The 21,529-nt window shown below is 39.7% G+C and overlaps 4 protein-coding genes across 7 annotated transcripts; all 4 read right to left on the bottom strand.

Annotated features, from left to right (window-relative positions):
- On the bottom strand, positions 176 to 3,776 carry LOC8062504 (B3 domain-containing protein Os03g0619800). The gene is made up of 7 exons (XM_002466767.2): positions 3,434 to 3,776; positions 2,762 to 2,847; positions 1,960 to 2,393; positions 1,700 to 1,875; positions 1,197 to 1,554; positions 888 to 1,120; positions 176 to 578 (listed from the first exon to the last, which is right to left on the bottom strand). Exons 1-7 carry the CDS (start codon positions 3,434 to 3,436, stop codon positions 327 to 329), a joined length of 1,542 nt encoding a protein of 513 aa, XP_002466812.1. The 5' UTR covers positions 3,437 to 3,776; the 3' UTR covers positions 176 to 326.
- Positions 4,984 to 8,660, bottom strand: LOC8062505 (B3 domain-containing protein Os03g0619600). 3 transcript variants are annotated; one of them, XM_002466768.2, is made up of 8 exons: positions 8,382 to 8,660; positions 7,814 to 7,899; positions 6,975 to 7,410; positions 6,782 to 6,886; positions 6,522 to 6,697; positions 6,019 to 6,376; positions 5,707 to 5,942; positions 4,984 to 5,419 (listed from the first exon to the last, which is right to left on the bottom strand). In XM_002466768.2, exons 4-8 carry the CDS (start codon positions 6,813 to 6,815, stop codon positions 5,168 to 5,170), a joined length of 1,056 nt encoding a protein of 351 aa, XP_002466813.1. In that variant the 5' UTR covers positions 6,816 to 6,886; positions 6,975 to 7,410; positions 7,814 to 7,899; positions 8,382 to 8,660; the 3' UTR covers positions 4,984 to 5,167. The 3 variants fall into 3 exon arrangements, with proteins under 3 accessions (XP_002466813.1, XP_021315001.1, XP_021314996.1); XM_021459326.1 differs by having other exon boundaries at positions 6,782 to 7,410; XM_021459321.1 differs by having other exon boundaries at positions 6,522 to 7,410.
- LOC110433984 (B3 domain-containing protein Os03g0619600-like) lies at positions 11,155 to 12,075 on the bottom strand. Its single transcript, XM_021457345.1, has 2 exons — positions 11,853 to 12,075; positions 11,155 to 11,520 (listed from the first exon to the last, which is right to left on the bottom strand). The coding sequence occupies exons 1-2, from the start codon at positions 12,057 to 12,059 to the stop codon at positions 11,269 to 11,271; spliced, it is 459 nt and encodes a 152-aa protein (XP_021313020.1). The 5' UTR covers positions 12,060 to 12,075; the 3' UTR covers positions 11,155 to 11,268.
- On the bottom strand, positions 15,944 to 19,593 carry LOC8062506 (putative B3 domain-containing protein Os03g0619850). 2 transcript variants are annotated; one of them, XM_021451843.1, is made up of 6 exons: positions 19,450 to 19,593; positions 19,060 to 19,083; positions 18,741 to 18,886; positions 17,835 to 18,282; positions 17,016 to 17,239; positions 15,944 to 16,459 (listed from the first exon to the last, which is right to left on the bottom strand). In XM_021451843.1, the coding sequence occupies exons 2-6, from the start codon at positions 19,064 to 19,066 to the stop codon at positions 16,211 to 16,213; spliced, it is 1,074 nt and encodes a 357-aa protein (XP_021307518.1). In that variant the 5' UTR covers positions 19,067 to 19,083; positions 19,450 to 19,593; the 3' UTR covers positions 15,944 to 16,210. The 2 variants fall into 2 exon arrangements, with proteins under 2 accessions (XP_021307518.1, XP_002466814.1); XM_002466769.2 differs by lacking the exon at positions 19,060 to 19,083.

The raw sequence follows: 21,529 nt of genomic DNA on the forward strand, positions 1-21,529 counted from the left end.
AGAGCCAAGGGTAGCTCTGAAACTCTAGCTGCATGTTCAATCGTCAGGAACAATTGTACTGCCCTTGAAAGAGCCTGCTGTTGTCGGATTTTGATCAGAGCTACCCTCAACGTGATCGTATAACTACAATTTTGGTTAGGTGCTCCCCAAACGATTACAACAAGGCAAGAGACACTGAGTTATCACAAAACATATATTGGCATGCAATGAAAATCAAACAAAATTGTCTGCTAAATGTACAAGCAAAAGCAAGGTGACATTTCGGCATATAGGATGATAACCATGACAGTCCTTATATATACGGCAACACTTTCATATACCGCAGCCTAAAACTTCTCCTTGCGAATGATATGGACTGCCATGGTAAGCTTACTCTCTTTCTTCTTCAGTTCGAATAGACAGATGTCACCCACGCGCAGGCCATTGCCACGAGCAAAATTGGGCCAACCTCCATTAAGAAACCACCTTCTACCATTGTGAAACATCATTTTTGCCTTCCATGTCTTCCCCCCACATTGGAGCCATATATTTTGCCCTTTAGTTGGGAGATATACCGAACCATATCGTGAACCTAATTCCTGATGCATTATGGATCAGTAGTTAGCAACACACTACAATGTTGGTTCAACAACTCTGTAATTAACCTAGAAAACTTCTAGGGGCTATATTGGTGGGTTGTATTTGTAAGTTGACTGTTATGGAGAAAATATTACGTTTTTATGATTTAACAGCAAAGAGTTTGCTGATACGAAGGCGGGTGAATCGGTGAGCTCTCAGATGACAAAAGATGCCCACTTAAACAAAATAAGGTTAAGATGACAGGAACAGCAAGCTTAAGGATAAAAAAAACAATTTTAAGACCAAACAAAAAAAAGAATTGAGCTTACTAGCATCCAACGTTGAGCAACACCAACGTTGTTGTTCTTCATTACTGCCACACAAATGGGAATTTCAGATCGGATGGCTCGCACTCGCTCCTCAACGATTCTCTTCTGGGATTTAGATAGAGGACTCTTGCATGGTACAATGTATGGAGGCACAAATTGATCATCAGAGTCTCCGCCCTCCAGAGGTTCATGAGGAATTTCTTGCATATCACTTTCCGAGGAAACATGTTCACCTGCAGACAGTTTTAGACTATATAAGAAAATGAATAATCTAGAGAGCTAATAGTGTTTTATGTTTTGCACTAATACCAGCGATAGGTTCCTCCTCGATATGGATTTCTGAAGCCATGTGTGCACTAGATGCACCAGGGAATGGGCCACCCATTTGAAAGCCAGCCCCACCTCTAGAATGAGTTGCTTCATGAAGAACATAGACCATAAATGTGCACCTTATCTCATCTTTTGTCGGTACAAGGAGGCAGATATCTCCCTCCTGCACATGATTGTCACGGACAAAGTCTAGCCACTGTCCTATCAGCATGTAATTTCTACTTTCATCTCTTCTGTAGAATTTGGGATGCCACTTCTTGCTCTTGCCAGGCGTCTCAAGAGTGACATGTTTACTTCCATCTGGGAAATGTGCACTTGCATAATCCCTGGTAATTCCCTGATAGCAAATGGAACATGATGCTCAGAAGATTCATGACAACCAGAATTTCATAGGTAAATCTCCCATAAATTGTTACTATTATCTACAAACAGTTCATGTTGAGATAAATGAGTTGCCTATTCAATAGGAGTAGTGGAGTTACCAGAAAAGGACCCGGGGGTTGCACATTGCCCCTCCGCATTATTGATATAAAAATTGTGAATTCAGGTTGAATTTCCTGAATAAGCTCCATTACTCTCTTCTTTTGTGCTTTAGATAGGTAGCATCTATATGCCAAAACATATTCCAAAAATTCCTTTTCAGAGAGAATGTCTTCTCCTGTACAAAATTTCACAACAGAGTTTAATAATAACAAGTGATGATTCGAGGTAAAGATGAAAGCAACTGGAATAATGCTATAACCTGACTCCTCAGATGATGAGGACGCCATAGCCATCTTCGCAGTTTTCTCGCGACGACAGGAGCTAGCCGTTTGACACTCCGTGGATCTTTCACTGCTTGCAGACGCTTGTGTGGTATCATGTTCAGAAATTCTGGAAATATTAATGGGATCTACACTTCTTTCTCGAACTCTTGGGATGTTTTCTATGCCAGGGCAGGAAAATAATTCATCACAACCACCATTGGGTGAATATGGCCCTGCATCCCTTACTGACTCCACCCTCTTGGTAGTTAGCTGGTGTACCAGAGTACCAAATTGACCATGACTTAGTGGCCCTTCACTTGACACCTGCTCTAGAGATCTGATGCAAGTAACTTCACCACGCCTTTGTTGGCATTCATAACAGAACCATTCTATTAACGATGCATCGAAGACAACTTTGTCCAAACAGTATCTACACAAGGACGACCATTTTAATAAGCTTTAACAACATAATTTCAGTACAGACTACAGAAGGTACTTGAGTTTTCAATGTAGGTATTACATGATTTGCAAATACCCATTTCTAATTCTAATTCAATAGAATGTGAAGATAGGGATACATTCATATAGTTTATCTACTCGACTTTTGAAATGATTCGAAAAAAAAAACAATGATGTAAAATGGTGGGTAAAAAGTAGGCCTAACCTCTAAGATGATAGCGTGGTTTGTCATATAAGGGGTGGGGGGGGGGGATGTTGTTGTCTACGCCCATTAATAAGCACAACAAAAATCAAATGTAATAAAAATAAAGCATAACTAGTGTAAAGAGAGAGACATACTGGTGCACAGCATAACGCTTGCAGTCTCTGCAACATAGCAGAAGTTGTCTGAAACCAATATCTCCACAGACTTCACACACAATGTTCTGCACAAACACACACACAAAAAAAAATGTTTGCTGTCATCATCAGATTATCAGTTATGCCAGCAACTCACTATCACAACTCAAATTGTTCCGGCGAAACCCCCCATCTTTTCTGAAAAGATTATCTATCTATGTGACTAGGTGGGTGTCTCAGATCAGTTGATTACTCAAAGAGTATTAGGACGCCGCTTACAAACAGCAGAGCAGCAGAAGGTTCATACATTAGCCAACAATGGCAGCATCGACCGGAGGAATCGATAGCATTTGAGTAATATCCGAATCGCCCGAACGCGAATCGCATCCTGAGTGAGGACAGGAGCACCAAAACCAAATTAAAGGAAACAGTATATCACCCTTAACTATTAATTAATCTTTTTTTTCTAAAAAAGCTAACTATCAATTGATCTCGTTGCGCGACGGGAGCAATCCAGACGAATTACATTGCATTGAAACCACACTTTTGCCGGCGCATTACATATTTACAATGCCAGCCGGGAAGAAGTAGAAGAACAGGAAATCGCAAGGAGGACGAGAGGAAGGAGACGAATCTATCGGGGGTATGATATATGATGCATGCAATACATACCATATTCGCCGGCCGGCCGGTCACCACCACCTTTGCCTGCCTGCCACACCAAGAAACGAGAAGGGATCACCCTCCGCCGGCGGCCGGCCTCAGCAGCTCAGGCCGATCCCAATCCCGTAATAATCTGCAGGAGGCCGCCGGGGTTTCCGCCGGTCGGAGTCGGAGGGGCCGCCCGCGCTTGTGCAAGGGCTTAACGAACGAACGGAAAAGAAAGAGGGCCGGAGGAGCTGCGGCGCGCCGTTGGATTCGACTTCGGACGAACCACCGCCACCAGGACCGACCGATTTACTAGTCGGTAGACCTTTCTTCGTTTCCGCATCGGGTCAGGTGGGACCCACCAGGACGACCGGTTTTCCACCTGAGAGAGGCCGGCACTACAGACTATATACAGTGCTGACTACCACCGGAACTGCTAAAAATTTGGCAGCTATTTAGTATTATTTTTTTATCATAACAAATTAATGAATAGTATTTTCAATTATAGTTTTGAAAGAAAAAATCAAATGCACGTAGTGACGTAGAGGATTGTGTGGAGGAGCAGACTTATAGTGATACATCAACGAACAGTTCTTATAGTGATACATCAACGAACAGTTCTTTTAGTTATAGTTTTAAAAGAAAAAAAAAACTATAAATACACATAGTGATGTAGAGGATTGTATGGAGGAGCAAACACGTAGTGATGCAGGGCAGAAACAGGACCAAAGACTGTATTGGGACGCCATGCAGATCCAGGGTGTTAATTTGTGCTCTGCATGCTGCTTTAGTTTTGCATCCGTATAGGATCAGTAGTCTGCAAGTCATGCAACGCTCTCCAGCAGAACGGAATGTTCTTCGACTATTTAAGTTTATCAGTCGAATCTGTTAGCTATTTAGCAATATTTTTTTCTCACAATAAATCAGCCAACAGTATTTTCTGTCATAACATGCTCTTGGTTACGGAAGGCAAAAGCAGAATAGGAGGAAACGGTGTAAGGCTAGACGAAAAACTCGAATTTCGTTAGCTCGCTCGGCTCGTGGTTGGCTTGGCTCAGCTTGTTAGGATAACGAGCCGAGCCCAGCTAAGATTTTAGCTCGTTAGTTATAACGAGCCAACTCGAGCCAACCCACGAGCCGCTCGCGAGCCTAACGAGCTATAGTGTTAGAGAGAAAATCATCATAACTTATACTAGTTTTGTATTACTTAATGTCTTACACTTTATAAATGGTTGATATGTTAATGTCTTACACTTTATAAATGGTTGATATGTTAACTCATATGAATATTTTGTTAGACTTAAAACAATTGGATGTATTATTATTTTATTATTACTGTTTTTAAGCTTTAGATAAATATAAATATTATATTTTATATACTCTTTATACCTGGCTCACGAGCTTAACGAACCAACTCGAGCTAGCTTTCTGGCTTGTTAAGATAACGAGCCGAGCCGAGCTAGCTCGTTATCCAGTCTTAAAACGGTGTAAATGAAAGTGCATCAAATCCTATCGTGAGTTTTGGTGATATAATGTCATTGTAAACAAAGGACTAATTCAAAGAACAGATCAAGAAAAGAAAAGGAGGATTGTGAAAACCGCTTCGAGAACTTGATTACATTTGTTTGCCTAAAAATAGGCTTGCTTTCAAACACAGCCACAACCATGGATTAACTACATAAAGTACGAAACAGGCACAACAAGCCCAGCGTGCCAACCGAAAGAACAGGGGGCACACACTTTCGTATACACAGCAACCTAAAACTGCTCCTTGCGAATGATATGGACTGCCATGGTAAGCTTACTCTCTTTCGCCTTCAGTTCAAATAGACACATGTCGCCGACACGCAGGCTGTTGCCACGAGCGAAATTGGGCCAACCTCCATTAAGAAACCACCTTCTACCATTATGAAACATCATTTTGGCCTCCCACGTCTTCCCCTCGCACTGGAGCAATATGGTTTGACCCATAGTTGGGAGATATACCGAAGCAAATCCTGAACATAATTCCTGATGCATTATGGATCAGTAAGTTAGCAACACACTACAATGTTGGTTCAACAACTCTGTGAGGAGTTATATTGGTGGGTGGTGTTTCTATGTTGATTGTTTTGGAGAAAATATTACGTTTATATGATTTAATAACAGCAAAGAGTTTGCTGATATGAAGGCCGGTGAATTGGTGAGCTCTCAGATGACAAAAGGATGCCCACTTCGACAAAATAAGGTTAAGATGACAGGAACATCAACCTTAAGGATAAAAAAAACAAGACTAAACAAGAAAGAATTGAGCTTACTAGCATCCATCGCTGAGCGACACCAATGTTGTTGTTCTTCATTACTGCCACACAAATGGGAATTTCAGATCGGATAGCTCGCACTCGCTCCTCAACAATTCTCTTTTGGGATCTAGATAGAGGATTCCTGCATGGTACATAGTATGGAGGTCGTTCGAATGGATCATCAGAGTCTCTGCTCTCCAGAGGTTCATGAGAAATTTCTTGCATATCACTTTCCAAGGAAACATGTTCTCCTGCCGACAGTTTTAGACCATAAGAAAAGGAATAATCTAGAGAGCTAATGGTTTTTTTCATGTTCTATAACAATACCAGTGGTTGGTTCCTCCTCAATATGGATTTCTGAAGCCATCTTTGCACTAGATGAACCAGGGCATGGGCCAATCCTTTGAAAGCCAGCCCCACCTCCAGAATGAGTTGTTTCATGAAGAACATAGATCATAAATGTGTATCTTATCTCATCTTTTGTCGGTAAAAGGAGGCAGATATCTCCCTCCTGCACATGATTGTCACGGACAAAGTCTAGCCACTGTCCCATCAGCATGTTCTTTCTACTTTCATCTCTTTTGTAGAATTTGGGATGCCACTTCTTGCTCTTGCCAGGCGTCTCAAGAGTGACATTTGTGGTTTTATCTGGGAAATGTGCAACTGCATATTCCTTGGTAATTCCCTGATAGCAAATGGAACAAGATGCTAAGAAGGTTCATGACAACCGGAATCTCATAGGTAAATTTCCCATACATTGGCACTATTATCTACAGACAGCCAATGTTGATATAAACGAGTTGCCTATTCAATAGGAGCAGTGGAGTTACCAGAAAAGGACCCGGGGGTGCTACATTGTTCCTCCGCATTATTGATATAAAAATTGTGAATTCAGGTTGAATTTCCTGAATAAGCTTCATTACTCTCTTATTTTGTGCTTTAGATAGATAACTTCTATATGCCAAAACATACTTCAAAGATACGTTTTTAGAGATAGTGTTTTCTCCTGTACAAAATTTTGCAACAGAGTTTATAATAAGTGATGTACAATTCAAGGTAAATATGCATGGAACTTGAATAATGCTATAACCTGACTCCTCAGATGATGAGGACACCGTAGCCATCTTCACAGTTTTCCGATGACGACAGGAGCTAGCCTTTTGGCATTCCGTGGATCTTTCACTGCTTTCGGATGCTGCTATGGTATCATGAGAGCTGCATGAAATACTAATGGGATCTACACTTCTTTCTCGAACACTTGCAACAGGGTTTTCATGGTCTACCTGCTGGTTCTTGCCATGGTTGCTCTGAGCTGATTCTGTTCCAATGCTTTCACAAGAGCATGATGCTTCAGCACTTGTATGGGTGGTAACTTTAGCGATTCGTACTTTTCTACTTGTGCAGTTACCCATTGGTTTCATAAGTGACTTCTTTTTATTGTGCTTCTTAACCGAAGAATAAATTCTGTTGAGAGATGTATATTTAGTCGCAAATGATTCATTTTTTCCATTTCTCCATGGCTCTGCATCCCTTACTGATTCCACACTCTTGGTAACTAGCTGATGTACTGGCGAACGAAAATGAGCATGACTTGGTGGCCTTTCACTGGACACCTTCTCTTGAGAACTGATACAAATAACTTCACCATGCCTTTGTAGGCATTCATAACAGAACCATTTTATTAACGATGCATCGAAGACAACTTTGTCCAAACAGTATCTACACAATGAGAAAAGGCCAACCATAAATTAATATGCTATAACAACATAACTACATTACAGAAGGTACTTGAGTTTTCCATTTAGGTATTATATATGATTTGCACATGTCCACTTATAACTTATAAGCCAATGGAATGTGAGGATAGAGATAGATTCATATAGTTTGTCTACTTGGCTTTTGAATTGGTTGGGAAAAATTTAATTGTCTACTTGGCTTTTGAATTGGTTGGAAAAAAATAAATGATGTAAAACGCTGGATAAAAACTAGACATACCCCCCTACATAGCGTGGTTTGTCAAATGAGGAAAAAAAAATTGTTGTCTAAACTACACCCATTAATAAGCACAACATAAAATGGAATGTGATGAAACGAAGCATAATTAGGGTAAAAGGAAACATACTGGTGGACAGCACAACGCTTGCAGTCTCTGCAACAGAGCAGAAGTTGTCTGTAACCAATATCTCCACAGACTTCACACACAGTGTTCTGCATAAACACAAAAATGTTTGCTGTCATCCAGTTATAAATCGCACCAGTAACTCACTAAAAACAATGTTCCGGCGAAATCCCCATGTTTGCTGAAAAGATTATCTATCTAGGTGGGTGTCACATCAGTTGATTACTACTCAAAGCTTAGCATTAGACTGCCTACAAACAGCAGCAGCAGAAGGTTCAAACACTAGCCAGCAATGGCAGCGTCGACGGGAGGAATCGATAGCATTTGATTACTACTCAAATCGCCCGAAATGCGAATCGCTTCCCGATTGAGGGCAGGAGCACAAAAACCGAAGGAAACAGCAGTGCCCCCTAACTAATCTCGCAGCGCGCCGGGAGCAATCCAGACGAGGCCGGTGCCCCGGGCAAGAAATGGTACCACACTTTCGTGGGGCGCGTTACATTGCCAGCCAATCGGAAGCAGTAGCACAGGAAATCGCAAGGTGACGAGAAGAATCGAGTAGCATACATACCATATTCACCGGCCGGTCGCCACCACCATGCCACTCCAAGAAACGAGAAGGGAACGCCTCCGCCGGCCTCAGCAGCAGCTCAGACCGATCCCAATCCCGGAACCTCCAGGAGGCCGCCGGGGTTTCGGCCGGTCGGAGGGCCGCCCGCGCTTGTGCGAGGGCTTAACGAACGAACGGAAGTGAGCTGTGGGCGCAGCGGCAGGCGGCGGGCGAGGAGAGGCGGAGGAGCTGCGGCGCGCCGTTGGATTCCGCTTTGGACAACAGCCGTACGAAGGAGGTAGAGCGACTGAAAACAGGCCTAGCTCAGAAGTCAATTTTAGGTGTTTAGTTTGGTTTTTCTTTGCAGTTGTTATAGGTAGATTTTTATGGGAGTACGTGCACAATAGCAGGTTCTACAGTCTAAAATTTTGGCCCTAAAATTTTTTGGCCCCATTTAGTTCTCAGACCCTAATTCCACAAAAATTTTCCTCTTTAAGCCAATTTGAGCCAAAAATTTTTAAATCTAAACAGGCCCTCAGTTGCTCAGTCAGATGGCATGAACGGCAAGGATGGAGCGACTGCAGCGAGCAGGCGTGAAGAGCGACTTCATTCGTCTTAAAAAATCCAAAAAAAAATTTAAGACTTTTTATCACATTAAATTTTGCAGCATATACATAGAGTATTAAATATAGATAAAAAACTAAATACACAATTTGCCTATAATTTTGTGACATGAATCTTTTGAGCCTAGTTAGTCTATGGTTGAACAATAATTATTAAATATAAATGAAAATACTACAATGTCAAAATAAAAAAACACTAAAAATATTGTTCGCTTGTCTGAAAAATCATGACCGGAAATACGACTCAAACTAAGCCTAAACCAGGCCTTAAGACGTGTTTGGTTGGGATTGTTAAAGTTTAATAAGTATTGTAGCATTTTTATTTTATTTAACAATTAGTGTTCAATCATGAATTAATTAGGTTCAAAAGATTCGTCACGCAAATTACTCTCTAGTTGTGTTTTTAGTTTTATAAATAGTCTATATTTAATACTTCATGCATGTGTTCAAATATTCGATATGATAAGTAGTAAACTTTAATGGGTGCAACCAAACAGGGCCTTAGTAGGATAGGGGGAAGAGATTCTTCAATGGAGTCAAAACCTTCCACGTTTTGTTTCTACATCTGGTCACTCGTATATAGGATTGGGGATACGGTCATAACCAAATCCAGACATAAAGCACGACGGTCGGGAGCTGGGAGGTGAAAGTGAAACAATATACCATCACAAGAAAACGACATCCATCTTATTCGTTTTTATGCTCTATCGTGACGGCCCGACCCTGCCCCCACGCCCTCTCTCTCTTTTCTTCCCCGTATTCGGTAATCCTAGAATAGTCGGGTAGTTGTCTCTAAACCAAAGCTTCTATTTTAGATTTGAGTGTTCAACTCTATTTTTGTTAGTCTAATAAATTTCTCTATTTATGTTAGTCTAATAAATTTCTTTCGCTCCAGCGGCAACACTCCAAACAAAGCCTCCCAAAATCCATATCAAGAGACAATGACACGAGGGACCCATATGTCATTGAGTCAAACATTTCCTCCTCTTCCTCTCCACACACAGCGCATGGCCCAAGCAGAGCTAGTTGGGCAACTAGAAGACCGGCGCTACTCCCATGCAACGAAGAGAGGCATGGCTAGGCTGCTTTGGCGCAGCTGAGGGTGGTGGAGCAAATGCATGTTATTGGGACATCAGATCATGTGTCTGACTTGCATCCTTTTCCAATCTAAGGATATTGTTGTTGAAGATTTTGGAGCCTTGCATGGTCGAAACATTTACGATGGTTGATGTTAACTACCCTATAATCTAAAAAAAATTCAAGATTTTTTATCACATCAAATCTTGCGGCACATACATACAACATTAAATATAGATGAAAAAATAACTAATTACACAGTTTACCTATAATTTACGAGCCAGCCGAATCTTTTGAGACTAATTAATCTATAATTGGACAATAATTACCAAATACAAACGAAAGTGCTACAGTGTCAAAATCCAAAAAAAAAACAGATCTAAACAAGGTCTAGACATCAAGTTGGGGGTCATCTCAGGACCACATAGCAGTACCAATTTGGTTGTGAGCTACTGTGAGTTCATCTTTGACCACTAAAAAGGAGCACAAACTCGAAACCAGGCATCGATGTTGTTCCTGGTGTTACCAATGTCGAGCCGCATACCAAATGGACACCGACATCAACCTCGCGGCAGTGGTATTTCCTCTTTGTGGAGGCTGCATATATCCAAGGATCTCAACTCTGAGAAGAAGTTTGTGTAGGCTAGGCTACTACTACAAGTGAAGCAAAAGCAGACACTACTGTTATTCCGACAGTGAGCGGTGGCATCACTGACCAGTGAATAATGCTGTTGTAACGGTCAGCAACCTCACTATTACCACATCATCAGCAAGCAATCTAGTCGTGAAAACACGTGACTACCCCCAAATTAGCCAAACTAATTTGCAATCTAGTTGTGAAAAAAAAACTTGAGTCACTAATGAAAACAGACTACTACCCTGAATACTCTTTTTCTTGTTTCAGTGTACCGTGCGCTCATATAAATTTGAACACCAAGGAAAACGCTTGAAGTTGCCTACTAATGGAACACAAACAATATTGCATTAATTTTCCTTTTTACCATAAGAATTAGCTAGCAAAAGATGCTGCATCGCATAAAATTTACTAGAACCAGTCTGGATGGATACTGATAGCGTGCATCAAATGAAAGAGTTGCACAGATAATTCGACGACAACCATAGATTATTTCAAAGTACTACAAAATAACAAAACACAGGGTGCCAGCACAAAGAAAAGGTCACCATTTCCTTCTATACCATACTACAAACTAAAGCTCCTTCATGGGAATGATGTGGACCATCATGGTAAGTTCCCTCTCGTTCCTCTTCAGTTCAAACAGACAGATATCACCTAAACTTAGATCATTGTCACGAACAAATTTGTGCCAACCTCCACAAAGATAATGCCTTTGACGATATGTCACCATACTGGCCTTCCATATATTTCTCCCGCACCAGAGCACCACAGCTTGCTCTCCATTTGGGAGATTCACAGCAGTAGCATATCGCGAACCTAATTCCTGATGTGTTACAGATACAAAGTTAGAAAAGAGAACCTAATTCCTGATGTGTCACAGATAGAAAGTTAGAAAAACAATGAAAGCGAGGCGGACAACTAATTCTAAGTTTATATTATTGGCCTTTATATACTCAGTATTTTACAGGGACGAATAAGACATTACTCTGATGTTGTAACAAAAAGTTTGTTTCATGAAAGCAGGTGCATATATAGTTTGGGATTCATAGACCAGCAATCATGTCAACATAATTAAATCAGCTTAAGGTGACAGTGACCAAAACCAGAAGAATGAATAATAATAACTGAATGAGTTTAGAAGACAATTGAACTTACTAGTACAGGTTTCCGAGAGATCCCAAGGCTGAACTGCCTCATGATTGCTACATAAATGGGAACTTCGGATTTGATAGCTTGCACTCTTTCTTCAACAATCTTCTTTTGGGATTTAGATAGACTGCTCTTGGATGGTAAAAAGTAGAGAGGCTGAGATGGACTACCAGAATCTTTGCTCTCCAGAGATTCATGCAAAATTCCATTCATGTCTCTTTCAGATGAAACATGCTCTCCTGCAGATAGTTTTATAGGCTATAAGAAGGGGATAATCCAAAATGAAATTGATTTTCTAAAAGTTTGCAATAATACCATCCGTTGGCTCCTTAGTATGGACTTCTGAAGCCATCTTTGGACTAGATCCACCACCAGGACATGGGCCAGCCCTTTGAAAACGAGTTTCATTCCTGGAACGAGTAGCTGCTGCGCAAAGTACATAGACTATAAATGTAAAGCTTCTCCCAAGCTTTTCCGGTAAAAAGGCGCAGATATCTCCCTCCTGCACATGATTGTCACGGACAAAGTCTAACCACTGCCCTTGAAGCCTGTACACACCACCTTTTGTTGTGTTGAATTTGGGATGCCACTTCCTGCTCTTGCCTGGTCTCCGAAGTGTGACAATTGTGTTTCCATGTGGAAAATATGCAAATGCATATTGCTTTATAATATCCTAATTACAGATGGAACATGATGTGATGTAAACAAACAACCAAGACTCTAAAAAATAATAGTTTCAACAGTGAACAAAAGGGGAAAAAAGTGTCATTTGTCCATATGTAGTCAAAAGGCTCATGAGAATTTGAAGAGGATTTAATTTAGCTTATACCTGTGGCAGCATGTACATCAGCAAAAAGGAAATAATTTTGGGAGAGGTGTCATGCTATTCAACAGTAGTGAACTTACAACAGAAGGAGCCAGGGGATGAACATTGCTCTTCCGCATGACTGCAATGTAAACAGTAGTTTTAGGTTGAATCTCCTGGATCAGCAAAGTTACTCTCTCCTTTTGTTCTTGAGATAGATAAGTTCGATGTGATACAATATAATCAGCCCCTGGTGCCTGAAGATCATCTGACTCAAAAGATTCATTTTCAGATGGAATGTCTTCTCCTGGGCAAATTGACACAACAAACAATAGGAATAAGTAACATAAATTTGAGGCAAATATGCAAGTAAATTATAAGTTATAACTGTATAATCTGAGCCACCAGATGACGAGGATGTTACAGTCATCTTCAGATTTTCCCCATGTCGACTGGAAAGTTCCCTTGACAATCCTATTGTATCAAACTGAGAGCTGCTTGAAATATCAACATAATCTACTCTTGTTTCTCCAACACTTGGGATGCTTTTTATGCAATCACAACAAATGATTTTCTCACAACCATCGGAATCAAATATCAGAACCTTGAAAACAGAGTTTTCAATGTGCCGGAACAGCAAGAAGTCGTTCTCTTTAATATGATGGGCACCAACAAATTCCTCCCACCCATGTGCGAGAACCATCTTATTATAACATTCCGTAACTTCAACATTATATACGCTGCCATTAGGGGATTCTAACTTGATAGTTTGGGATAACTTTCCTACAAAATGCTTCAGAAATTTGTTTGGCACAATCTGTAGTAACATTGAAAGGAATTAATGTAAATAGAGCAAGTCCTGGCCAGGTCAACCAAAAACAAATAATGTAATCTGAGATATGTTTGTCCGGATATGTATCAGTAAACAGAGATCGTTTTTTTATGGAGCAAACTACTTCTGTGATTTAAATTATGTTTTTCACTATGAGGACCATATGGTTGTAGGGGTGTCACTCTTCCCAGTGTTCAGGAAGTAGCTAGCAGCCTAGCACCCTTCAGTTCTTCCTGGCTACCCCAGATGAAGTTAATCAAAGTACTATGCAAATTATGGAAAGCAAGATATCAAACTTGAGAAGTATTACCATGATATGTTTAGGACGGGCAGTCATACGCCTGAGGAAGCAGCTCATACTTTGATTCTTCTCATCCAGATGGTCCACGTATCGTTTGCAATGATCACAAGGTTTCTTCATTCGGGAAGGACCACTTCTAGCATCTCAGCTGGAATTGCAGTTCATATTAGAAACATATTCAATTAAAAAAAAAGACTCTGCTCTGCTGCACACTCGCCCATTTCCAGAATAACAAAATCTCAAGACCACATCATAAATGTAGTTTGCTCAATAAAACCGAGTAACTTGTTAAATGAAACCCTTTTTTCCTGGAAATCATTACACAGGTGGCAACTCTTGTCTATGCATAGTTTTAAAAAAGCAATTTTGCATCACGCTTAGATACTGCAATTGGGCACCCAAAATATAATCCATTTTGAAATTCAGCTCAAGAGAAATGGTTCCCTATGCTACTACCAGTACCAGACAAAAGCAGGCTCAAAATCAAACAAAAATATAATGCAAATAACTGAACAAATCAAAGCTGCTCTTTACTCTCTTACATTATTGATGCTCGGAGAAGAGAAAACACCCTTGCCTCTGCAATGAAGCTCCAGCGAAGAATGGTGACAGCCTCAGAGCTACTGATACACACTTATATACACACATACGCACAAGCCATGAAACCAGGCATCACCGTTGCATGGATACAGTGGTAAAAGCATGTGCTGGATGCAGAGGTGATCGTCTTCTCTCTTTTGGACAGACTTGATGGAATGACAATTCAGTGAATTATGGCAGGGAATCTACAGAAGCTGCCACCATGTCCTCTCTGAAAAAGGAGCATATACTTTTTCTTAGGCCTTGTTTAGATACAAAACAAAATTCCAAAACTTTACAAGATTCCCCATCACATCGAATCTTTGAACACATGCATAAAGCATTAAATATAGATGAAAGGAATAACTAATTAGACAGTTTAATAATGAAATGGAATATGTACTTATAATTAGGTAACAGATTCCGCATCACTAGGATTGTATTATACAGTAGCCCAGATTAAACAACTTGAAAAAAATTAAATGGTAATATTGCCTAGGTTTACTACTACTGCTTATACATACCTGTATCCAATCTTTGCTCCAGACTGGCCATTTATGCGGAGAGAAGTGGGAGGAACCCAAAAGCTCAGAATATGAATGCTCACTGATGTCGGGAGTCAGGAATCTAGAAGAACATTGATGCTTCAGAATATTTCGGCAGATTACCTGCGCAATAATATGATATATGCACCATCAGGTCTGACAAAAAGATACGAATGTACGATCCCATCCATCTGGTCCAATCCAATCGGACCTGCGGATTTTGGCAGCGAGCCCTCCTCTGGTCAGGGGTCGAAGCCCGCCAAGATCGACGCATGGCGAGCAATCCGGTGAGGTTCGGCCGCGTACCGCCGTACTTGAACGCCACCGGTCCATAAACAATCGTAGCCCACTAGCTGACCCCACTGGTCCGAGAACCCCGAAACTGGTATGTACACCCGGAGTTCTACACAGATATTTATTTCAAGCACTTTCGGTATTGAGAAAATTCCTAAAACTAAAATCCACCAAAAGCAAAATACTACATATTTATATAACGCTATCTATCTCTTTGTTGAAACATTTCCATCACAAATAAATTACTATCCTTTTATTCATATTTTGTATTCATAATTTCTAAAACTTTTTTCTTGTCTTCTATACCTAAATTGGAGAAACACTATCCTATTTTCCTAGCTTCTTGTCAGGCCACGTCACCCCCATTCTTTAGAGCTCTCCACGTGTTAGTCGTTCCAACTCGTATAAGCATAGTGAACCTAGGTCACAAACACAGAACATGGTGCATCGCTCTTTAATATTAGGTAGAGACAGAGATTATGCATGTGATAGTCTAGGAATAAAGTTTTTTGCCTAATTATGAATCTAAATAACCCTGTTTAGGAATTCCGGTTTACACTGGCTGTTGTTGGATGCACACAGCCACAAAGGGTTGGAGGTTACCGTTTACTGTTCACTTTTGTGTCTAAAAAATACTTTCAGGAATTATTTTAAGGTTCTAAGAAAATATTCCCATCAATTCATACAACATGCGAGCGCAGGTGGTCAAGCTGTTATAAACACAAGCAATGCCATCTCGCATCATATAAAAGACCGGTGTCATTGGTTTACCAATTACCATAATAAGTCCTATATATATCGGGCTTGCTAAAAGGGTCTGTCAACACGAGAAACTGTTCATAGTTATTAGGACCTCCCAGGGTGGCCATCAGAGAATTGGCCAGCACGTTCGGAGATTAACCACACCATGGTTTTAAGTTCAAGATAACAAAAAAAAAAAACAAGCAAAATAACCCAGGAGGTACTAGCAGACAGGATCACAGGACACAAATCTCCTTCTTTCTCAAGCTAAAACTGCTCCCTGGAGATGATATGGACCTCCATGATAAGCTTCCTCTCATTCTTCAGTTCAAACAGACAGAGGTCACCGACTCGCAGACCATTGTCACGAACAAATGTCGTCCAGCCTCTCCCCAGAAACCTCCTGTGGCCACTAGTAACCTTCATCCTGGCCTCCCAGATCTTCCTCTTGCACTGGAGCACCATGGTCTGCTCGCTAGCTGGAAGATGAGCAGCAGCATATTTTGTGCCGAATTCCTGATACGTTACAAGATTGGTAGTTAGAAACAGAAACATGTATACATCACAATGTCTGTCTGTCTGACATTGTCCAAAGGAACTGATTCCAAGGGTTCGTCCGTCCCTGAAAGAATAGATTTCTGGCCTAAAAATTTGTCCCCAAATAAATCAATTTCTAGGATATATGGTCCCCACTGCTCGCCTCGTATTCATCGTGGCATCCAAGACGCACACGCCTCGTCTCTCTAGCATCCAATGACGTGAACAGCTCGTAGCCCAAAGCAGTGATTCCTGTGCATCTTAATGGTGAAACTCATATTAATTAAGGGTAACTTGGTCATTTGGCAGCTATGCTAATCTGTCTGAAACTTGCTAGAAATCTATTCTTTCAGGGACGGAGGGAGTATATGCCATTTATGTGGTGTAGTAGCAAATACTTAGTTGATATGAAAGTGGGCGAATAGCTTGGAATTCAGACAAGAAACATGTTCACTAACACATGATAAAAAACCACAATCTGGAGAACAAAAATATATAGTAGTAGTTTTAGCATTTGGAGAAGCATTGAACTTACAAGCTTAGAGACAGCAGCATTGGTCTTCCTCATTATTGCTATGTAAATGGGAACTTCAGATTTGATGGCTCTCACTTTCGCCTCAATAATCTTCTTTTGGGATCGAGATAGACCGCTCATGCCTGGTAAAATGTAGGAAGGCTCAGCAGGACCTCCAGAATCCTTGCTGTTTGGAGATCCATCAGAAGTTTCTTCCATGTCACTCTTCCATGAAACATGTTCTCCTACAAATAGATTTTACACCATAAAAAAAGGAATAGCTTAAATTTGGTCTCTCAACTCTTGTGTCTGTCTAATTTCACCCTTAACTCCAAGACCATTTAAATCTAAAACCCCAACTATCAGTATTATTCGATTTTGACCTCGAGCTACTTTTTTTGTGGTTTTGGAGTTATGTGGCATGGTTTTCCCCTCCAAATTGTTTTTTTTTTCTGCCAACTAGACCATGCTGACTGTCTGGGACTTTTTTTTTTCGGAAAACGCAGGAGATCTGCGCATCAATATAAGAAGAAATAGGGTGCAAGAGCCCAACACACTTACAAAACTCAACCCAACTCAACGCACACCCACAAACAGCAAAACACAACAGACATTTTGCTCTCCAAAGCTATGTTATTATCTTCATTCTCTCTTTCCATGGCCGCCGCTTTCCTAGGTGGCAGAAAATACCAACTTGCATGGAAAAGCATTTCCACATCACTTGAAAGCTACCAGAAATAGGCTGGGAGGCCAAAATTGAATGGTATTGAGACTTGAGGTACCATATGTAGACACTCAAGGCAAATATGTGGCTAACTTAATCAAGGCTTAACGGTATACCTGACTCCTCAGATGATGAGGATGTTGTAGCCATATTTTCGGTCTTTCCATGGTTACTGGATCCACTCTTCTCAGACCTTGCGAACCTTTCACTTCCAGATGATTCTGTGGTATCATGACAAGAGCTGCTTGAAATACCAACAGAATCTACACTTCGTTCTTGAACACATGGGGTGTTCCTTAGGCCAGCACAAGAAAAGACTTTCTCACAGCCATCAGTATCGAAGATCATAACCTCAAAATGAGATTTCTCAATGTGACGAAAGATCAAGAAGTCATTCTCTTCTATGTGATTTGCATCAACAAATGCCTCCCATCCATGTCCGAGCATCAACTTATTTAAGTGCTCTGAAACTTCAACGTCGTACAGATTGCCATTAGGGGATTCTAATTTGATGGTTCCTGACAACCTTCCTCCAAACTGCTTCGCAAATCTGTTTGGCACTACCTGTAGTAACAGCAAAAACGTAGTGATGTAAACAGAGAAATTGCAAAACCTAACAGAGTATCAGAAAATATATGGAGCAATGTCATGAATGCAGATTGTTCACACTGCAAACTAGCAGATACGGCATCAGAATCTCATGCCATGTAAAAAATTCACAATAGAAAAGGTTGTGGAGAAGAGCAATATCATATAAACTAGTTCTGAAGGAAAAAAAATACGGGAGCTGCATAAAAACTCACTGAATGTCTAAAAACATTCACAACAAGCAGTTTGCAATCTGTTCAATTTTTTTTTTGAGACCACGCGAAGGCGTGTTTTTCATTTGCAATCTGTTCAATTAGCAGTTATGACTGGCCCGTAATGAAGCTTATCAAAGTATGAAAGCCAGAATCCACTTACTTATTCCAACAGATCAATCAAAATGCAAGGAGAGAAAGAAAAAACTTTCAAAGGCTTACCATGCTATGTTTAAAATTGGCAGTCATATGCCCTAGGAAGCAGCTTAAACTTTGATTCTTTTGTTCCAAATGGTCCAAGTACCTTTTGCAGCAATCACAAGGTTTCTTCATTCGAGTCCGAGAACCACCACTTCTAGCCATGACAACTGTAATTCGAATTGCATTACATCATATACATTTTTAATCAGAAAAGAAGCTCTGCTCTGCTGTAGAGCATGCAGAACAATATATTGACCCCGTATAAAAAAAATAGAAAAATTGGCTTCCTAAAAGATGCCATCTTGCCCCTTGAAATTACAGCGGTAGGATTGTTGCTTACGGTTCATTCGAGAAAACAATTACCCTGTTTCAAAAAAAAAACTTGCGTGTTACCCTAAAATACAAGAATCTAGCACCCTAACAACTGCAATCTAGAGTACAAACGAAGGCGGGTTTTTTTTTCCTTAAGAGCAAATGCTCTCACTCTCTTATCTATTAGATTCGCTTCGAGAAATGAACACATCTCAAAGCAAATCTAATGTGTAAAAGGGTGAGGGCACATGCCGCAAAATAAACTTTACCATATACAAAAACAAAAAAATGGCGCACTGCAGCATAATGCAGTTCTGCGCATCCTGAAAACCAGTCGAAACTAGCAATAAAGAAATCAGAGTGGCTCATGGCTCTCAAACTTCTTTACTGCTCAAAAGAAAGGCGAGATGCCCCTTACCTTCGCGGAGAAGCCCCACCAAGATGATAGGGATGCAGAGAAAAACCTACTCTCAGAGAAATGTTTTTTTGCAAAGAGAATGACTATGAGAAGCCCTCAGATAAGGGAAGAAAAGGAAGCCCAAGAGTCGGAAGAGTCTCTTGGTGTTTGGTTTGCACAGTTTGGTGTGTGACAGTTTCTTGTGTTCAATGTATGAGGAAAACACTCGAGTAAACAACTAATGGCTATTAATGAGTGGCCATTGGTTGGTAGATCTTTGTTTTTAGGCCTTGTTTAGTTCCTGAGGGAAAGAATTTTATGACACTGTAGCACTTTCGTTTGTTTGTGTTAATTATTGTCTAACTATTCACTAACTAGGCTCAAAAGATTCGTCTCGTCAATTCCGACCAAACTGTGCAATTAGTTTTTATTTTCGTCTATATTTAATACTCCATGCATGCGTCTAAAGATTTGATGTGATGGAGAATTTTGAAAAAATTTGGGTTTTTGAGTAGAAGTAAACAAGGCCTTAGATGACAGGGTGGAAATTGAAGATTAGTAGATACTTACTCACTCCGTATAAGGCCTTGTTTAGTTTACCAAAAAAAACAAAAACTTTTCAAAATTCCATATTACATCGAATCTTGCGCCATATGCATGAAGTATTAAATATAGACAAAAATAAACTAATTGCACAGTTTACCTATAAAATCACAAGATGAATCTTTTGAGTCTAGTTAGTCTATGATTAGACAATGTTTGTCAATAAAAACGAAAATACTACAGTACCGAAATCCAAAAAAAAAATTCGAAACTAAACAAGGCCCAAGTAGTTTTGGACAATGGCACGGTCTCCAAAGTCTAACTTTGACTTTTTTATAAAAATATTTATCAAAAAGTGGTATAGATATATTTTTATAAAAGTATTTTTCAAGACAAATCTATTTATATGGTTTATATTTCCAATGTTTGACCCAAACCTTGTCCAAAACGACTTGTTTTATGGATATAGAGGGAGTACTTCGTCCACAAAATGTTAATTTCTAAAAAATTTTTAAATTAAATTTTTTAGTTTTAACTAATTTTTTAATACTTCGTCCACAAAAAGTTAATTTCTAAAATTGTTTTAAATTATTTTTTTTAATTTTAACTATTTTTTTAAAAAAATACTAAAATTATCAAATTAATATCAAAGAAAAAGAAAAAACCGCTCAAAGTTGCTCAAAACCGCTCTGTCCTCTCTCCGGGTACTAAAAGTGACCGGTTTTGATAGCAGACGGTTTTGTAGTTGTGGGCTAAAATTAAACTCGGCCAATAGTTGAGGGGCTAAAAGTAGACTTAATCCTTAAATTTATCATAAAATATATTTTTATAAATATATATTTTATGTCATAAGTACGTTACTTTTTTCTATAAAGTTAGTCAAACTTAAAAAAAGTTTAGGCCTTGTTTAGTTTCCAAAAAAATTTGCAAAAAAAAATCAGATTTCCTGTCACATCGAATCTTGCGGCGTATGCATGGATCATTAAATACACATAAAAATAATATTTCATTGTACAGTTTACCTGTAGTTTACGAGACGGATTTTTTAAACCTAGTTAGCCTATGATTGGACAATATTTGTTAAATACAAACAAAATTGCTACAGTGTCGGTTTTAAAAAAAATAGAACTAAACAAGGCCTTAACTCATACAGATTTTAGGAACTGATTTTTTGGGACCCATTCCACCTCAACTAGTTGGGTTAATAAAGCCAGATCAAGTTTTGGTTTAATATGGTTGCTCATATTTATCTAGATTTATTCTATAATTTAACGATGTTGTTTCTTCGACCTTTAATATTAAGGTGCCTATGGCAAGTCAATTTTTTTAGATTTATTCAAGATTTAAAGGTGTTGTTCTTTCGGTGGTAGGCGATGTTCCTCCTCGTAGTGAATTGTTCTTTCAGCAATACATGCATGCCCCCTTTCTCGTGCTCATAGGGATAATGTTTGCACGCTTTTATAGGTATGTACTGTAATTCAAAAAAAACTCTCATTTGAACTACAGTAGCTTTGCCGATTGTTTTGGATGTTTTCCTTCTCGAGTTAAATTAGGTTAG

The sequence above is a fragment of the Sorghum bicolor genome, chromosome 1, assembly GCF_000003195.3.
Source record: "Sorghum bicolor cultivar BTx623 chromosome 1, Sorghum_bicolor_NCBIv3, whole genome shotgun sequence".
Lineage (NCBI taxonomy): Eukaryota > Viridiplantae > Streptophyta > Magnoliopsida > Poales > Poaceae > Sorghum > Sorghum bicolor.